The sequence below is a fragment of the Aulonocara sp. 'chitande type north' Nkhata Bay genome, linkage group LG15 (assembly GCF_057382095.1).
Source record: "Aulonocara sp. 'chitande type north' Nkhata Bay isolate Kocher_YH1m ecotype deep benthic linkage group LG15, A_spYH_male_GT1.1, whole genome shotgun sequence".
Lineage (NCBI taxonomy): Eukaryota > Metazoa > Chordata > Actinopteri > Cichliformes > Cichlidae > Aulonocara > Aulonocara sp. 'chitande type north' Nkhata Bay.
This window is the reverse complement of record NC_141358.1, coordinates 23,781,727-23,797,764: the sequence shown is the minus strand read 5'-3', so window position 1 is coordinate 23,797,764 and position 16,038 is coordinate 23,781,727. Positions and strand designations below refer to the sequence as shown.

Below are 16,038 nucleotides of genomic sequence, written 5' to 3'. Positions count from 1 at the left end.
GAGAACTTCTTTAAGTTTGTTGAAGATCAATGTTAGTTCTAAAAAATGTTTAGAATTGAAGAAGCCTCTTGGTCCATTTTAAAATCCTAAGATGAAGGAAGATGCAGATGTTATGTGACTTGGATGACTGAGAACCTGCACGGACATAACATCTGCATTTTCCTTCATCTGCAAGACTTTCCTACTTTACCTGACAGATGTGCACGTGTCCAATGCAATGGGTCGGACACAGTGTTTAATCTGCCATCTTTGAGTACAACAATCCGTGTGATCTTTCAGCTAATAGTCAGTCAGTGCATTTAGGGTGGGCATCGTGGGTTTTCACGGAGGCTCCCTAAACCAGCTCCAGTAGTGCAAATGCAAGTGCTGTGTGCTACATGGGAGAGAGGACATCTGTGGGCAATATGCTGACTCAGTTCTCCTAAAATTGTCTGAAGTTAATGTTGGTTGATTGTTTGCACTCTTCCCAGCCTTTTTGCTAATGTCACTATTAATACAAAAGCTTTAAAAGGTCTCCTACTAATTTATTTCCTCATCCGGTAGATAACCACTATGGAGACCAACCTGAAGTCCATCGAGGAGGAGAACAAGGTGATCGAGCAGCAGAACGACTCCCTGCTGCACGAGCTGGCTAACCTCAGCCAGTCGCTCATCAACAGCCTAGCTAACATCCAGCTTCCACACATGGTAAGAAAAAAAATCATCTGTGGCATGAAGAAGTAAACCTAGGATGACTAATAATGTGACAAGTATTCTTTTACCACAAATATAAGCTTCCGTAACGTGTAATTTAAATATCTAGAGACTTATAAATGTCAGTTAAATATTTAAAATTTTGAATTTACTGGTTTGAAAATCTTGTATGTTTAACATCAGTATACAACATGCTTTAAATACAAAGACAAATATAAATAATTACATCTCAGAACAAATATACAGCAGTTTTAGAGCAGTGTTGGCTTTCTTAGCAGTTTAAAGTGGATCTTATTTTTATTCTTGGACTTTACTTTGAATGTGTCACAGTTAAAAAAATTCCCCTCATAACAGAAGGTTTTAAGACCAGGTGGGTGGGGCTTCTGTGCCTGAGATGACCATATTTGGGATATCTCCACTATCCGACATCATGCAGACCCAAGACTAGAAAAAACAACTGTCTGAAGCTGAGGTTTTAGAGCAGTGAGAGTGTAGTAAAGCCTAAAACCAGCATGCATAAACCAGCATGCATTATCCAATCAAAATGGACTGAAATGCAAATCTTTGTATTTATTTCTATGTTCTTTGTCTGACATGACCTACTATATCTGTTACAGTTTGTGTAATGCCACTTAGGAAATGTTATGATTGTGTTTTGAGTGTTTGTTGGAGGCTTTTCTGTTTCACGTGTTGTAAATGAAATGTAGATCTGAGGCCAGCTGTTCATGATTTCGACCCAGGGATTTTTAAAAAGCCTTCTCCAGCTTCTTCCCCCCTTAGCAACACTCAGGTTTTTCTTCATCTGCTTCTTTCTGTTCTCCACCTTCTTCTTCTTTTTTTTCCTCCCAGCAGTTCATGCTGTGCTTCTCCTGTGCTTTGAAACGCCTCACAGATTTTCACATAAAGAAACGGCCCGTTGTTTTCTTTCTTTTGTTGTTGCTTTTTTGTTTTTGGTTGACTTTCAGTGAAGTTGCTCATGGCTGTTTTAACGTCATGTTGTCTCAGTGTCGGAAGAAGACTGGGGCTAATTGGATAATCTCTTAAAGCAGTAAAAACAGGAGGTGCTTGATAACTGGACTCTCTGCTTCCTTTCCTTCTTCCTTTAATGGGCGGGAATGCTTCATATCACACTGTAAGAAAAATATTCGCCTTAACAAGGAATTCTCAGAAAGACGCGATCTCATTACCAGAAAAATACTGAACTGAATCCAAAGTTCTGTTCACACTGCAGGACTTAAAATCTTTGATTCTAATTTAGCTCGCAGTGTAACAGTTAGTTCTCTCAGTTGTCTCTTTATTTTTGGCATTTTATACCTCTTTCAGTTCGTTCTGACTTTAAAATTATTCAGAAACTGGAAGCTTGCTGCAGTCTGAACAGAGCTGCAGGGCGAAAAGACTTGTTAAGGTGGACATTATGTTTTTTTCACTCCTCGGTGTAGCTTATGAAGCTTTGTGACCGCCGCTGTGTGTCTAGCGGGCTAATAGACTTCTCTGTACACCCTCTCCTGTAGAGACCGCTGCCACAGAAAGAGGCCCCAGTAAAGCATAACTGCTGTTTACAGATGCCTCCCAGAGTAAGAGATCCATTTATCCTTTATCCAATTATCCTTCTCTTCTGCACTGTCATCCCCCCTTCCTATAATTCCTGTAGCTCACTGTGGCATAGGCACATCCTAGCTATCCATTTATCCTGCAGCTTTCAACTCAGCCATGTTGATAGTGACATCAACTGTAGATAACCGCTTTTCCTCTTTATGACAAAAAATATATTGAAAAGCTAAATCTATCTTTAAATCAAATTTAGCCCCAGCAGAGAGTGTGAGAAATTCTCCTGCTTTGTTTTTTCTGACTGCACTGAAATGCTGAAATCATTAGATAGATAGATCATTAGATAACGTGACATTAACTGCAATTCTGCGCCTTAATGACGTAATGTTTTTTGTTTTTTTCGCTTACCTATAAACTAAACCTATAAACTCATCAGGAAAGTACTTAGAGAGGTAAAATCCCCTTGACTACTTTATGAACTGAAGTATGTCTGTAAACATAGGTATCGCCCCCTGGTGGCCAGTAAAAAGAAAGTTGGTTTACGCTTCTTTCTTTCAGTCCCAGAAGCCAAGTCCTGCTTTTTATGGTGTCTATAGTCGAACGGCATTATCTGCTTTGCTATTGCACCAGCACTGAGAAGCTAAAATGAGCATTATTCGGTGGGCACATACACTGAAACCAGATTCACACACATCTTTTAACTGTTTTCAGTCCATTAAACGACTCCTGTCAGTCCCATAGATTTGCCCGCAGGCAGCCTCTTCCATCAACTAGTAAGCTCAGTAGTCTATTATCACCTCATTTAACGGTGGGCATGTCACTGGGATTTTTTTTTTATCCTACTGATTACAGTGGGTGATAACAGTCTTCTGGCATACTAGTATTAAAGGTAGGTTGTCTAAGATCTAAATTGACTTATTAATTAAAGAGCATACATAACTGAAATCTTTTTATTGTCCATTTAAAGCCCTTTAAATGAACAATAGAAAGACCTCTTAGTGGGCTCAGTTGATCGCTTCATTTAAGGATTACAATGATCAGTGATTAGAATGGATGATAACAACCTTCCTGTCTCCTCTTAGTACAGGAGGGCATCTAATGGGGGGTATTATGACCAATCATGACCATTAAAGAGGCTAATAACAATGAAAGTGTGTGAATCATTTAACTTGAGACGTGGATATTTGACTTTTATGTGCCAATTAAAGACGGATCATTGGCTTTTTGAGGCTCTGGACTCAAATTCTTTGATTGGCTGAGTCAGTGTGAAGTTAGCAGGATGCAATGACAGCAGTGCAGTTAAGTGCAGGGCAACTGGCTCAGGCACCGAAATAGTCATTTGTATTAGTGTCCCTTAAAACCTATAAATGCCAAGTATTAAATGGAGGTCAGTGAAGACCTCAAAGACTATAGTGACTCTATAACATAATGTGACATTTAAGGTGGGCAATCATCAAATAACCCACTAAAATTCCTGAAGCCAAAGCTGCACTCTCCCAGAGAAGTACTTGAACCACCAAAACTCCCAGTTGGCAAACATGACTTTCCAGTTATGTCTTTCCCATCTGCTCATTAGCATCCCATTAGTTTTTATCATCACAATTTTGTCTCCATGTGCTAAACATTAACCTTTCATATACCCACCAGCTAACCATCTCTCACCTGGTTTTTGCATGGTTTGGAGTTGCATTTTCGTAGATAATCGGCTGATATTACATCAAATATCGTACATTTACTTTTTAGAAAGGGAGTATTTTAGTGAAGCCATGCTTTCCCAATGGTGTCCCTTCCTCCCCCTGCCGCCCGCCTGTCTTCCAAACCTCCCCCCAGTGTCTGAGTGAAAATAAACCACCACCTTTATCCCACCTGATTGTGTCTACATGGGTTTCTTTCCCCTCACAGGAACCAATGAATGAACAGAACTTTGACACTTATGTGAGTACACTGACAGACATGTACACCCACCAGGACCAGTACCAGAGCCCGGAGAACAAGGCGCTGCTGGAGAACATCAAACAGGCCGTGCAGGGCATCCAGGTTTAACTTTGACTGAGGCCGGAACAACAAATGCAAAGCAAAAGCAACAAATGGGGGGAAAAAAAGTGGAAAAAGCACGGAGTGGGTTGTTTTTTGCTGCTGTAATCTATCATTAGTTCTTTAATTTCTTCTGCGGTAATGCTCTCAACTCCATGGGTATCTCTTTTTTTATTATGTTGATTGTTGTTGCCTTGCTTTGAAAAAAAAGGTTTTAAATGAACATTCACGTTTTGTACATTTTCATATGACCTAATATAATGTGATGTACTGTTTATAGCTGCTAATGTATGCACATTCTAGTGTATATGTATGTATTTATTTATTGTAAGCTTGAATCATTTTTTATTTTAATGCGATTTTTTTCATACATCAGAAAAAAAAAATACAAACCGGGCGTCACGGGTTTAACAGGGAGCAGAGCGGCGACTGGAACATGAAGAGCAACCACTTCTGAAAAGCTTCTCACGAGCTTGGAAGTTGCTCATTAATTCTTTTTGTTTTCCTCTTAATGTCTGGAAGCGGACACTAATGTAAATCTTTAGCAATGATGAGAAGAAGCGATGCTATGAGCAAGAAGATTTCAAACATCACGACACGGAAACTTTTTGGTGCAAAATCCCATCATCCCCTTCGGAGTTGTTCCGTTTCAAAGCTGTCCTGTTCCGCGGCCCGCTTTTTCTTTGTTCGTGGGAGGGAGTGCCAGTGGAAAGACCAATGGCTGCAGAAAATATAGGAGACAATCTGCCATTGTGAATTTATTTGAAATCATCAACCTCGACTAGCTAATAGAACAACGTGTCAGCAATATTGGTATGATAATATTAAAGCGTTTGTTTAGATATGGGATGCAATCTATATGAAAAAAAGTTGTTTGGGTATATGCAATTTCTTATGAATAAAACTAGAAAAGAGCTGATAGATCTTTTTACTAACTATAAATGTATTGCGTTTTGTATAAACCTTTTACTACAATCATGTTTTAGGAATCTGACACGGGTGAGAGGACTTTGGTTCTGTCATGTTCGACTTTGCACAGGGACACCTTTGTTTCCATGTTTTGATGTTTTTATTGCCCGTTAAGAGGCACTTAGCAGGCAAACGGATCTGTAGATATGACTTTTCTTTCTCGAGGCTGACGGCTCCGCTGGACTAACAGGGTCAAAGTTCCCATCCTTCATTGTATATTGCACTCGTTCTGTAGAAAACGTCTTTCCAGTCATGCATCTTGTTGTCTGAGCCACAATGAGACATGATGCCAGACGACGTGATGACCAAGCACCGCTTTTCTTTTTTTCTTTTTTAAGTCTTTGTAATTGAAAAAGATGAATGAAAACTAGAGCCAGCAGTCGTGACGTCTGTGCACTGAATTTACCGACTGAGTATTTGATCTGAATCGGCCTTACTGATGACATTCGGTCTGAAATCACAGTACTGATGGAACATGTTTTCTCAACACCGTCGATCATGCATGCACTTTATTGGAGTATGTTAAAGTATTATCACGTGGTAAATGAAGCAAAAACTGTACAGCGAGTTTGTGGAAACTGACTTTGATAAGACTTTGCGCTGGAGATGCCTGTTGGAAAGCAACTTGAAGCAAATTTCACTGAGTTGATTTATTTAAGGGAAAACTCCCCCTGTGCTCTCTCCCCAGTCTCCTTTATTTCACAGTCCAAGATTTAGCAGAAGAAAACGTCTTCACGGTCAAGCTTTTGTCTGAAACATCACAGTTCAGGATCTCTTCTTTGGTATGCAGACACATTCTAAAACGTGTTTGCACTGGATAATAAGACAATAATCATTTTTTAATATGTCTGCCATCTTTTCCAAAATATGGTGTCAACAGAGTGGAAAACTGTAGTGCCCTTTTATTTTCTGCATAGACATTGTAAGATGACTCCTGGAGGACTTAACCTCCTGAGACCTGGGCTCATGTTTGGGTTACTTGGGATGTAACAGGCCTGTGTTGGTTAGAATGGAAGGAGGGTGTGTGGTTCCAAAATGAGTTGAAAAAATCACATATGTTTTCTGTGTGTACATAAAAACGTGATTATATGTTGTAAGCCGATTACAAGCCCCAATGTTTCCAGAAGATTAATTCAACCAAGTGTAACTTTAGGTTACCCACTAATAACACTAACAACAAGTATAAATCAAACCTAATTCTTTATAGAAACAGATAATATGATGGGAAACTGTGTTTATGCAATGCAAAATGTTTAAACATTTGCACATCTGATGGGCTTCTCTGCATATGCTGACTGATATATTACTGTAAAGCCACTCTGGACCAAATTAAGACATGAATAGTATCACTGTATATGATCCAGGAGCCTCGTGAGAATCTAGGATGGAAATGTTTGAGTATATTTTTAAAATATATTTGTTTGAAATTGTAATACATGGATAAAGACAAATTTTGAAACTTGCACTATACAGCTTAGTTATAGCAGTTAGACAGTTAAAGTGATGAAAGGGTGAAATTTTCCTCACTTATACAAGCATAAAAGTTCAATTTAATGTTTTAAAGGAAAGCAATTTATTGGATTGTTTCTAAATAATACATAATTACGCCACCATAATTACCAGCAGAAACACTTGATACAGCTGGTATCCATATGAAAGTTTTTAGACAAGCGGTACTAATGAAAGCTGAAACTTCAAAGTACAGAAATGTTGATAAATCTTTTATGGAAACTAAACTGCATTTCTGTGTAATCAGGTGCAGCAGTATGTGCTGATATATTTAAACCTGCACAAATAACCAGCTCGTCTAGATATGAATATAAATGAGGGGAAAATATTTACTTGTGTAAAAAAACTACAAATTGTCTCATCATACTAAAATACATTTTTTATGTATTTTTTTTTCCACACAAGGGAGAAACAAACTGCAAAGGGGGGAGTTTTCTTTTAAGACTTCTTTGGACATTTACTGCAAAGTCTCATTCCCTGACTTTTACATCTTCGTCCAGAACTTGGCGTCTGCAGCTTCCTGCCAGTAAACTTCTGCGTTAGATAGACTGACAGCTTGTATTTTTTATTTAGTCAGTTATTCTTACTGATAACAAAGGAAATGGGAGTAAAAGCACAATTCTGCCATTTAAAGACAGTCGATAGACTAGATATTGTAATAACAGATGTAAAAGCTAAACTGTAACTATTTACATAGAGAATCTCAACACTAACATGTGACACGCTAGAATGCAAAAGAAAATCCATATGAATATTTGTGAAATCATCAATTTATGAAGATGATCGTTTCTTTTCAGCAGTGCACAGATAAGGGGTTTTTATACAACATTCATTTTCTCTCCTTTTACCCCTTTTTCTCTGTTACTTGCAAAACTTTCGACAGCAGTTTTCTTACCACATGGCATGGGTTTCTGTTGATATTTTTGCTGTATGTTTAAGGTCATGAGTTGCTATGTGATATTTTAATTTGACTTGTGAAGTTTGTACAATTTTTATCATGCTGGTGTTGGCATCTCTTGCTCTGAATAAATCTTGTGTTGCAACACTGATTATAACCTTCACTTTGTTTGTCATTTTTAAAGCTGACAGTTAGTTATGTTAATAGTGTGCAGTCGGCAGACATTTAGGGATTTTTATTATTTATACACCAATGAAAAGAGATCCAGTTGCCCAGTTACCTTTGTGACTGAAAAATAGAATATACACCAATTTGCCAAACCATTAAAACCACTATGATGTAGGAAAAAGGAAAATGTAAGGATCTGTGTGACCTTGACAAATGGTAGTTTGAGTCTGAGACCATCTCCAGTAAAGCAAGCCTTCCCAGGATGCACTGGCTAGTTTCAGTACCTAAAGTAGTTCAGGGATATCTACCTGGGTACTGATGAAACGCATTAGAGTTAAGGCTGGGTTTTTGTTTTAGCCACATTCTAGATAAGCATATTTTAAATTTTATTTGGTTTAGGTGGGCAAGAATTCTGTAAGGAGGGGTGGACATTAAATCGACCCAATCCCTAACTCTGAGTCCTAGGTAGTTTATTGATGGACTTAACAGAAATGGGATAGCATACACAGCTTCTGCAGCTGGTCAGGATCTTACTATCTACTACTGGTGGCACCTACAAGCACGTAAGTGTTTGATCTGAACCAGTGATTTTCTTCAGGTTACCAATACCTTACTAGTACCAGGTTGGATCCCTTTTGTCTTGAGAGCTGCCTTAGTTCTTCATGGCACAGTTTCAACAGGGTGCTGAAAACAATCCTCTGTGATTTTTGTCCATATTGACGTGATAGCATCGCACATTTTTTTGCAGCAAACTCATTGCCATGATCAATCAACCAGTTTGAAACCAACTTTCTGACATGGTGTATTACCCTGCTGGAAGTTGCCATCAGAGATGGGTACACTGTTCATACAGGAATGAACATGGTCAGCAAAGATACTCAGGTAAGCTGTAACATTTAAAGGATACTCAAGCGACACTTAGGGGCCCAAAGTTTGGAAGAAAATGTCCCCCATGCCATCACACCAATAACACTATCCTGAACCACTGATAGAGGGCAGAATAGAGCCAAGCTTTCATGTTGTTGACCCTACCTTCTGAATGTCAGCAGAAATTGACTCGTCAGACCTGCTAATGTTCTTCCAGTCTTGTGATTCTCCAGTTTGGTGAGCCTGTGTGAATTCTAGCCTCAGTTTCTTGTTATTAGCTGAAAGGAGTGGTACTTGGTGTGGTCTTCTCCTGCTGTAGTCCATCTCCTTCAAGGTTGAACATGGTCTTCTGCATACCTTGGTTGTAAGTACTTATTATTTGAGCTTCTGATGCTTTCCTACAAGCTCAAAGCAGTCTGGCTGTTCTCCTCTGGCATCAAGATAAGATAAACCTTTATTACACGTGGGAAATTTGTTAGGTCACGGCAGAAAGTGGACAGTACAAGTTACAAGCAGCAAAAATGAAGAAAAACAAGGAACAGGATAAGATCAAATAGAGGGGATGTTGTCCAACAGGGATGACAGCTTAGCCTCCATTCTCTGGTCACTCACCACCTCCACTGGGTCCAGAGGGCATCCTAGAACAGAGCTGGCCCCATGGATTTGCCTGTTCAGTCACTTTCTGTCCACAGCAGAGATGGTGCTGCCCCAGCAACAAGGCAGAATTGCTGTTTAGTATAAAATAGAATAGAATGCCTTTATTGTCACTATACAGATGTACAATGAGATACAGAGCATCTCCTACTCAGTGCGAACATGTGGGAGAAGAAAGGAGGGTGAGGTGCACAGTTTCTGCAGCACTATACATATGAACACACACTCCCCGTTTATGTATAAGGGGGCTAAGTCTGTGCTGTGCCTCCTGAAGGCGACAGTGACCTCTTTGGTTTTCTTGTTGTTCAGTGCCAGGTTGTTCTCTGAACACCATGCTGCCAGCTTCAGGATTTCCTCTCTGTAGGCTGCCTTGTCTCCCTTTGAGACCCCTCCCTTAGAGATTGTTGTGTGAGCAAACTGAGCAGTTTGAGAAATCTGCATATTGCCTGTCTAGCAACAACAACAATGCCACTTTCAAAGTCACATAAGTCACTTTTTTATGAAGTTTCAAACCAGCCTGCTGAAGTTCAATGTCTGCTTGTCTAAATACAATTGGACATAATTTTTGCTGTACAAACATTGTAAATAACAAACTGTGATATGTGAATAAAGCTTTAAAAAGAAATTAAATCCATAAATAATTCTAAAACCACAAGTTCGGTAGAGGGCGCACATGCGTTATCGCAATCGTTGGCCTGCGTTGTTGTACTTCCGGGTGAAAACATGTCCATTTCCGGCGTGGAAGACGACACAAACAAACCAGTCGTGCTGTGGCGGGTTTTTATTCCCCGTGTGCTAACGGTTACAAACGGGCTGCGGATGTGCGCTTTGCCCGCTCGGTGTGTTGAGGCTGGGCGGTGAAGAGACGATTACCATGGTGAAGTGTGTCGTCTCTGGGTGTCCGAACCGCATGGTTAATGTTAGCCGGGGGCTCTTCAACAGACCCAAGAAGAGGTTCTTCAACTTCCCCCAGGACCCTGCGCGTGTCCAGGTAGGGTCAAAAAACTTTGAGAGTTACAACATATTTACAAGCTACATGTTTGAATAGCGATCGTTAGCATCTCTTATATCTGATTCTACCGGCTAACATGACGCTAACATGATGCCAGTTAAACAGCTGCTGTTTAAATAACCCTGATGACATGTGTTAGCTCATTTACTACACAGCTGGAGTGAACAGGAACCCATTTCCAAAACATGGAATCAGCTGTGCTGTTTACGCTATTTAAAGCTAGTTTGGCCAGTAGACGAGTAAATATTGTTTTCTTTTTATTTCTACCAGATAAATGCAGTTTTAATCACAAATAACTACCAGGTTACCAATTTGGCCTGTATCACAATATCTGTGATGGAGTAAAACCCCAGCCAGTCAAACTAGAGATCAATAAAGACTAACTGTAACTGTGTTCAGGTGTGGCTTGCAGCGCTGAGGGAGACGGAGAAGCAGGACTCTGTGGAGCAGCATCTAATCTGTGAAGACCACTTCCTGCCAGAGGACATCTCGGATGAGGGCGTCAGCAGCGACGCCATTCCCATAATGCCCCCCTGCCTGGACGGAGCCCTGGGTCTGCTCAGTCAATGGGGGGCCGAGTCGTCCGAGGAGGAGGATCAGTGGGCTGCTGGAGGAGGAGGGGGTGAGGAGGAGGAGGAAGAGGAGGAGGACGTTAATGTTCCTGTTATACCTTTTGCACGAAGACCTACTCCACATAAGCAGGTAAGAAAATGTCTATCTCTACATTTCTTTGTGTGATGTAAAGTAAGGTCCAGTTCACAGCTGGTTGCTGTTCCCTGTATAGAGTCATACAGCGTCGGTCTGTAAGTGCCAAGTTTGCCAGTTTTGTTAAATACATAAAGGCCTCGATGACCTGTGATTTGGGAGTGAGAGTACTAGAATGTATTTGGCCTCCGGTACCACTGTGAGGAACTTTGGAGTCATTTTTGACCAGATTATGACCTTAGTTGAGTGGGGGGATAAAGGGATGTCACGTCACGTTGATGCATTTTTTTTAAGTTAAAAACGTTTTTGTTTTGATTTTGTTTACTTGTCAGTTCCAAACTAGTGACTTACTGAATATATATTTTACGTTGAAGACATAACTGAGTGTATAAGTAGTTACAATATTGTTTAATTTATTAACCACAGTGTTTGAAAACATGTATTTAAACAATCAGCTTGTAATTGATCGTTTCTTTTTGGGTTGATTCTTATGTTTTGGTGTGAATAAGTTGGTGTTTTATCACTTTTTGGTGGACATGAAATCATTCTGACTTTGATCTGCTTTGTTTTCACTTTTTGAACTTGAGGAACCAGATGCCAAGACGAATTTAGGAACAAAAAGGTAAAAAACCCCAAAACAACCCAAAATGTTTCTTTTTTTTTTTTTTTGCTTTCTTGCTACATTTTACAAATGGCGGTCAAGTTGTAATTCCACTGCCTTTTCTTATCTTTTCAAACATTTTAACGATAAATGATAAGTGAATTTAGTTCATTTTTTATCTTTCTTTCCAGGGAAATCCTCAGTCATTTAAAAGAGATGATACAGACCAGGATATCCACCCGACAAGGTGCATCCTTCTTTGATATTTATTATTTATTCAGATTTTTTATTAGGGTTAGGTTAGATTTGAAATACAGAGAAGTAGTGGACAAGATCGAGTAAATGTTCAGCCAGCCAACTGGAGACTCACGGATTGGGACTTTAACAGCCACGTGGTGTGTAGTCCTAACCTGTGCTGTGTTTGCAACATCTTTTAGTGGATAACATAGAAAGATGTAGACTTAAAATGTTTTTATCCCCTTGTTCCGCCTCTGAGTGTCATGGTGGTTTCAGATGCGTCTCTGGGAGTTTTGACAGTGCGCTTCCTGGAGCTTCTGCTGATGTCGCCCGATGGCACGATCGACCTCCGGGAGGTGACGAAAAGCCTGCAGACCCGCAGGCGACGAGTTTATGACATCACCAACGTCCTGGAGGGCTTCAACGTCATTGAGAAGCAGACGGCCAATAAGGTTAAGTGGATGTGAGTGAGAAAAAGTTAATTTCTTACTGTTGAGTTCTGAATACTTTGTGCGTTTAATGTTAAACGCTGACAAAATAAATTTTTTGGTCTCTTTGTGGGTCTTCACGGACATCTCTTGGGTTTCTATCAGTAGAAAGAGGTTGCTTAAAGATGTTTTGTTTAGTTTTTGTTTTCTTTAATTAAACTTAAGGTCCTGTGCGCTGTCTGTGTAACACAGTGTAACAGTGAACTTGTTGTCTGCCCAGAGGAAGCTGTCCAATCTCCAGCTTTCTGCTAAAGAGCAGGCAGAAGTTCCAGAGAGAGCTGGAGAACCTGAAGCTGGTGGAGGACACACTTGACAGCCTCATCAAAAGCTGCGCCCAGCAGCTGTTTGACATGACTGACGAGTGGCAGAACGCTCTATATCCTTCTGCATTTCTATCAGGGACTCAGGACAGTTTGAACAGAAGTAATGAAAACAATGCTCCTGAATGTAAAACATGATTTAACCACATCAAAGTTTTCCTTTTCAGAATGAGCCTAAAAACAAGTCAATTTGCATGACTAGGTCATTTACAGTAAAGGTAAGAAGTTTGTTTTTGCCAATTTGAATGGAAATTAATGTAAATGTTCTTTATTTAAAAAGAAAAGTATGTTATGCTTGAGTAAACAAAACTCCAAGTGAGCTGAGACTCCTCTGGCTTTCTGTAAAACCTCTGAGCACCAAAACGTCCTCTCTTCATGCATGAAAAAACCTGCAGTTTAATTAAATGCCACTTGATGTCACACCTGCTGATACAGAAACAGCCCCTGGTTTGCAGAGTTTGCTTTCGAGATTTTAAGAATACAATTATAATTGTATTATTTTATTCAATTATAATTGTATTCTTATTATAATTCCATATTTGTGCTTCCACTGCCCCCTTGTGGCCATTACATTAGTTACTGCAGGTTAGATGAGAGAACAGAAAATCTGTCAACGATTTACTCTAGCTGCACATCTGAGAGCATCACTCCTGACACTCTATAAAGATTAAAATGTCACTTTCGTCATTGGCATGAAAAGAAACCGTGAGGTCTAAAACCACCCTGTAATAACTGTTAAGTGAATAGAAGCTAGTTTTCTTTAACTGTCCTCCTGCACATTGGCCTACGTGACCCATGAGGACATCAGCCGGCTCGAAGCTTTCCAGGAGCAGACGGTGATCGTCGTCAAAGCTCCAGAGGAAACCAAACTGGAGGTTCCTGCACCGACAGAGGTAAAACAACATAAAAATACTAAAATATCACAGACTAGGATAAAGTTCATTTTCAGGATGATCTGGTCTCTTTTATCTGAGTTCAACTCCAATAAATGTAGCATGATTAAAATAGTGTGTAAAGTAATCATTGTTTTTGTTGTTTTTCAAAACCTGATGATAAATTTTTCTAAACATACGCTGAAACTCGGGGTACATTCATGCATGTGTGTTGGTGCAGGACAGCATCCAGGTCCACTTGAAGGGGGGGAAAGGCCCCATCATGATGATGACTTGTGATATTGGGACGGGTGAAGCTGTGACAGAAGAGATGAGCGGCTGCTTTGTGACACTGGAGGAAAGCCGGATAAAGACGACCACACTGCACAGAGGTAAAAGGAAAAAACAGAGTAACACAGGGTGATAAAACCTGAGGTTTCAGTAACTCAACTGGTTCAGAGAGACTGTTTAGTGTTGAGCTACACACCGTGTATAAATGAGCTCAGTGCAGATGACCATCAGGACCTGTATTTATCATGGCCAGTGGGTTTATTATGTCACTAGTTTTTATACCTACATATTTAGCTGTGGAGTGTACTTTAAAGAGAGATCAGTGGGTTAGTGAGGCATGTTGAGCCTAAAGTCTGAGCTTTTAGGGTCACATTATTGGCTCTTTTACTAGCTAGATCACCATGGTAACTTATGCCGATTACATAAACCTGTCTGGATCAAGTTATGTTCCATTTCCATTTAAAGTCAGCCAGTCACGCCTCTTTTACTTTCAGTATGCCTTAAGTGCCATTTAGACATGCAGCCTGTTGAGCTGTACTTTACTGGCATTACTAAAGTTAAGCCTTTCTGTCCATCATTAAAGTTTCAGAGCTCCAATGTGCAGCTGATCTGTTACAACAATAAATGGGAGCACTCGGTAGTAAATCTATTCAATTATGACATCACAAATGTGTCTGACAGAAACAGGCGGCTCTCAGTTTATCCATTTTCCTCTTAAGAATGAAGTGATGCATCGAAGTTGTCCTAAAGCAGAAAGCCTGAGTCACCGGAATGTCGACAACCACCGTTGTGATGCATGAAATCTTTGACTGAGGTTTTAGGTTTTGTCAAAGCAGCTAACATAAACAAAGCTTGGATATGTTAAACTTGCTTCGTAGTATACCCCTCTGATGGAGGATGCATCAGGAAAGCCCTTTCCTCCTCATGAGCCTCTGCACTAGATTGAATAACATTTCAGTGAATGCAGTGGGCCAGGAGCAATAAACATGATCAGATCTCAGTGCGCTCAGAAAGCTTGATTATGTAATAGAACTCTCTAAATGACTTCGAGTATGTTTTTGCACTTGGGTTCTGCAGTTTCTTTTATGGGTGAGCATAAACACTAAATGTAACTCAGCTGATGTTTGTAGTCTGAATTCATGGTCATGGTGCTGTTGTTGCTGTTGCAGAGACCTCGATTCCACAGAGTCCCACACAGAGCACGTAGCTACCAGCTGATCTCCAGAAGTTATCGTCTGATTTCAGGGTTCAGCACAAGGAATTTGAAAGCATTAACAGAAACTGCAAAACGTTTCTGAAAACGGTTTTGACTGGAAAGATCCAGAAATGAATTGTCAGCTAAATGATATTCAGCTGAACGTCATCAGCTGAGTCCTGGCATGATGGGGACTTTATTTATGGATCATTTGGCACCATGTTTCATGTAACTGATGTGGATGAGGACAGTTTAACCCAGATGTTTGGAGATTCATTTTTGTATGAAAGACTTTGGGGGGAATTGAGCTGCTGAGCCTCCATTCTGCAGATGAGTGCAGAGATTCTGGAGGCCTTGTAATACACATAACAGTTATTTACTGACGAACATTTCCTGTAAAATATTTTACCTCTTTGTATTTTGAGTTTGTATCAGTGTTTATGTCCTGATATATGAATATTTTCATCTTGGTTTGAACTTTCATTTAGAAACACACCTCCAAGATGCTGTAATGAATAAAAATGAACTTGTATAAACCTGAGGAGATGGCTCATTTCTTTCACCAGCAGCTGAAACGATTTAAATATGTGAATTTTGTGACCCCTGACCTTTTCTTCTCTCTGGTTACACTTACTCAATTCTCTTTTCTGAAACACCTCATCAAAGGCCTTATGGTTAATTCTTGTGTTTAAAATAATATTGTTATGAAGGCTAGATGCATTTCCAGGAGTGGGAGCTTTTTTTTTTTCTTTGTCAAGGTCTTTAATCTTGAAAACTGCATGGCACACAGACAGGCAGAAAAGACCATTCAATGAAAATATCAATTCTGGGGATCTGGAACACGGAAAGTAGAATATCTAAGCAAATGTAACCAGCTAACTTCAAACACCGGTCATACTTTGAGTGTCTCCGGTGTTTTTTCAGCACCGGTTTATACACACATACAGAAAGACATTACTATGACATCCACTTCAAAT

General features: G+C 39.9%; 2 protein-coding genes across 6 annotated transcripts in view; both read left to right on the top strand.

Moving 5' to 3' along the window:
- Positions 1–7,808, top strand: part of myt1la (myelin transcription factor 1-like, a) — a 92,890-nt gene extending 85,082 nt beyond the window's left edge. For 4 of the 5 annotated variants that reach the window (XM_086265083.1, XM_086265081.1, XM_086265082.1 and 1 more), the window contains 3 exons: positions 544–687; positions 2,205–2,267; positions 4,144–7,808. In XM_086265083.1, coding sequence (XP_086121209.1) covers positions 544–687; positions 2,205–2,267; positions 4,144–4,284 — 348 coding nt within the window. In that variant the 3' untranslated portion in view covers positions 4,285–7,808. The remainder of the gene's footprint in view (positions 1–543; positions 688–2,204; positions 2,268–4,143) is intronic. The other variant, XM_086265084.1, reaches the window with a different exon arrangement.
- Positions 7,809–10,038: 2,230 nt separating this feature from the next.
- On the top strand, positions 10,039–15,602 carry e2f6 (E2F transcription factor 6). The gene is made up of 9 exons (XM_086265079.1): positions 10,039–10,331; positions 10,752–11,054; positions 11,645–11,679; positions 11,850–11,905; positions 12,172–12,358; positions 12,604–12,759; positions 13,482–13,596; positions 13,817–13,967; positions 15,036–15,602. Exons 1-9 carry the CDS (start codon positions 10,215–10,217, stop codon positions 15,071–15,073), a joined length of 1,158 nt encoding a protein of 385 aa, XP_086121205.1. The 5' UTR covers positions 10,039–10,214; the 3' UTR covers positions 15,074–15,602.
- The last annotated feature ends 436 nt before the right edge of the window (positions 15,603–16,038 follow it).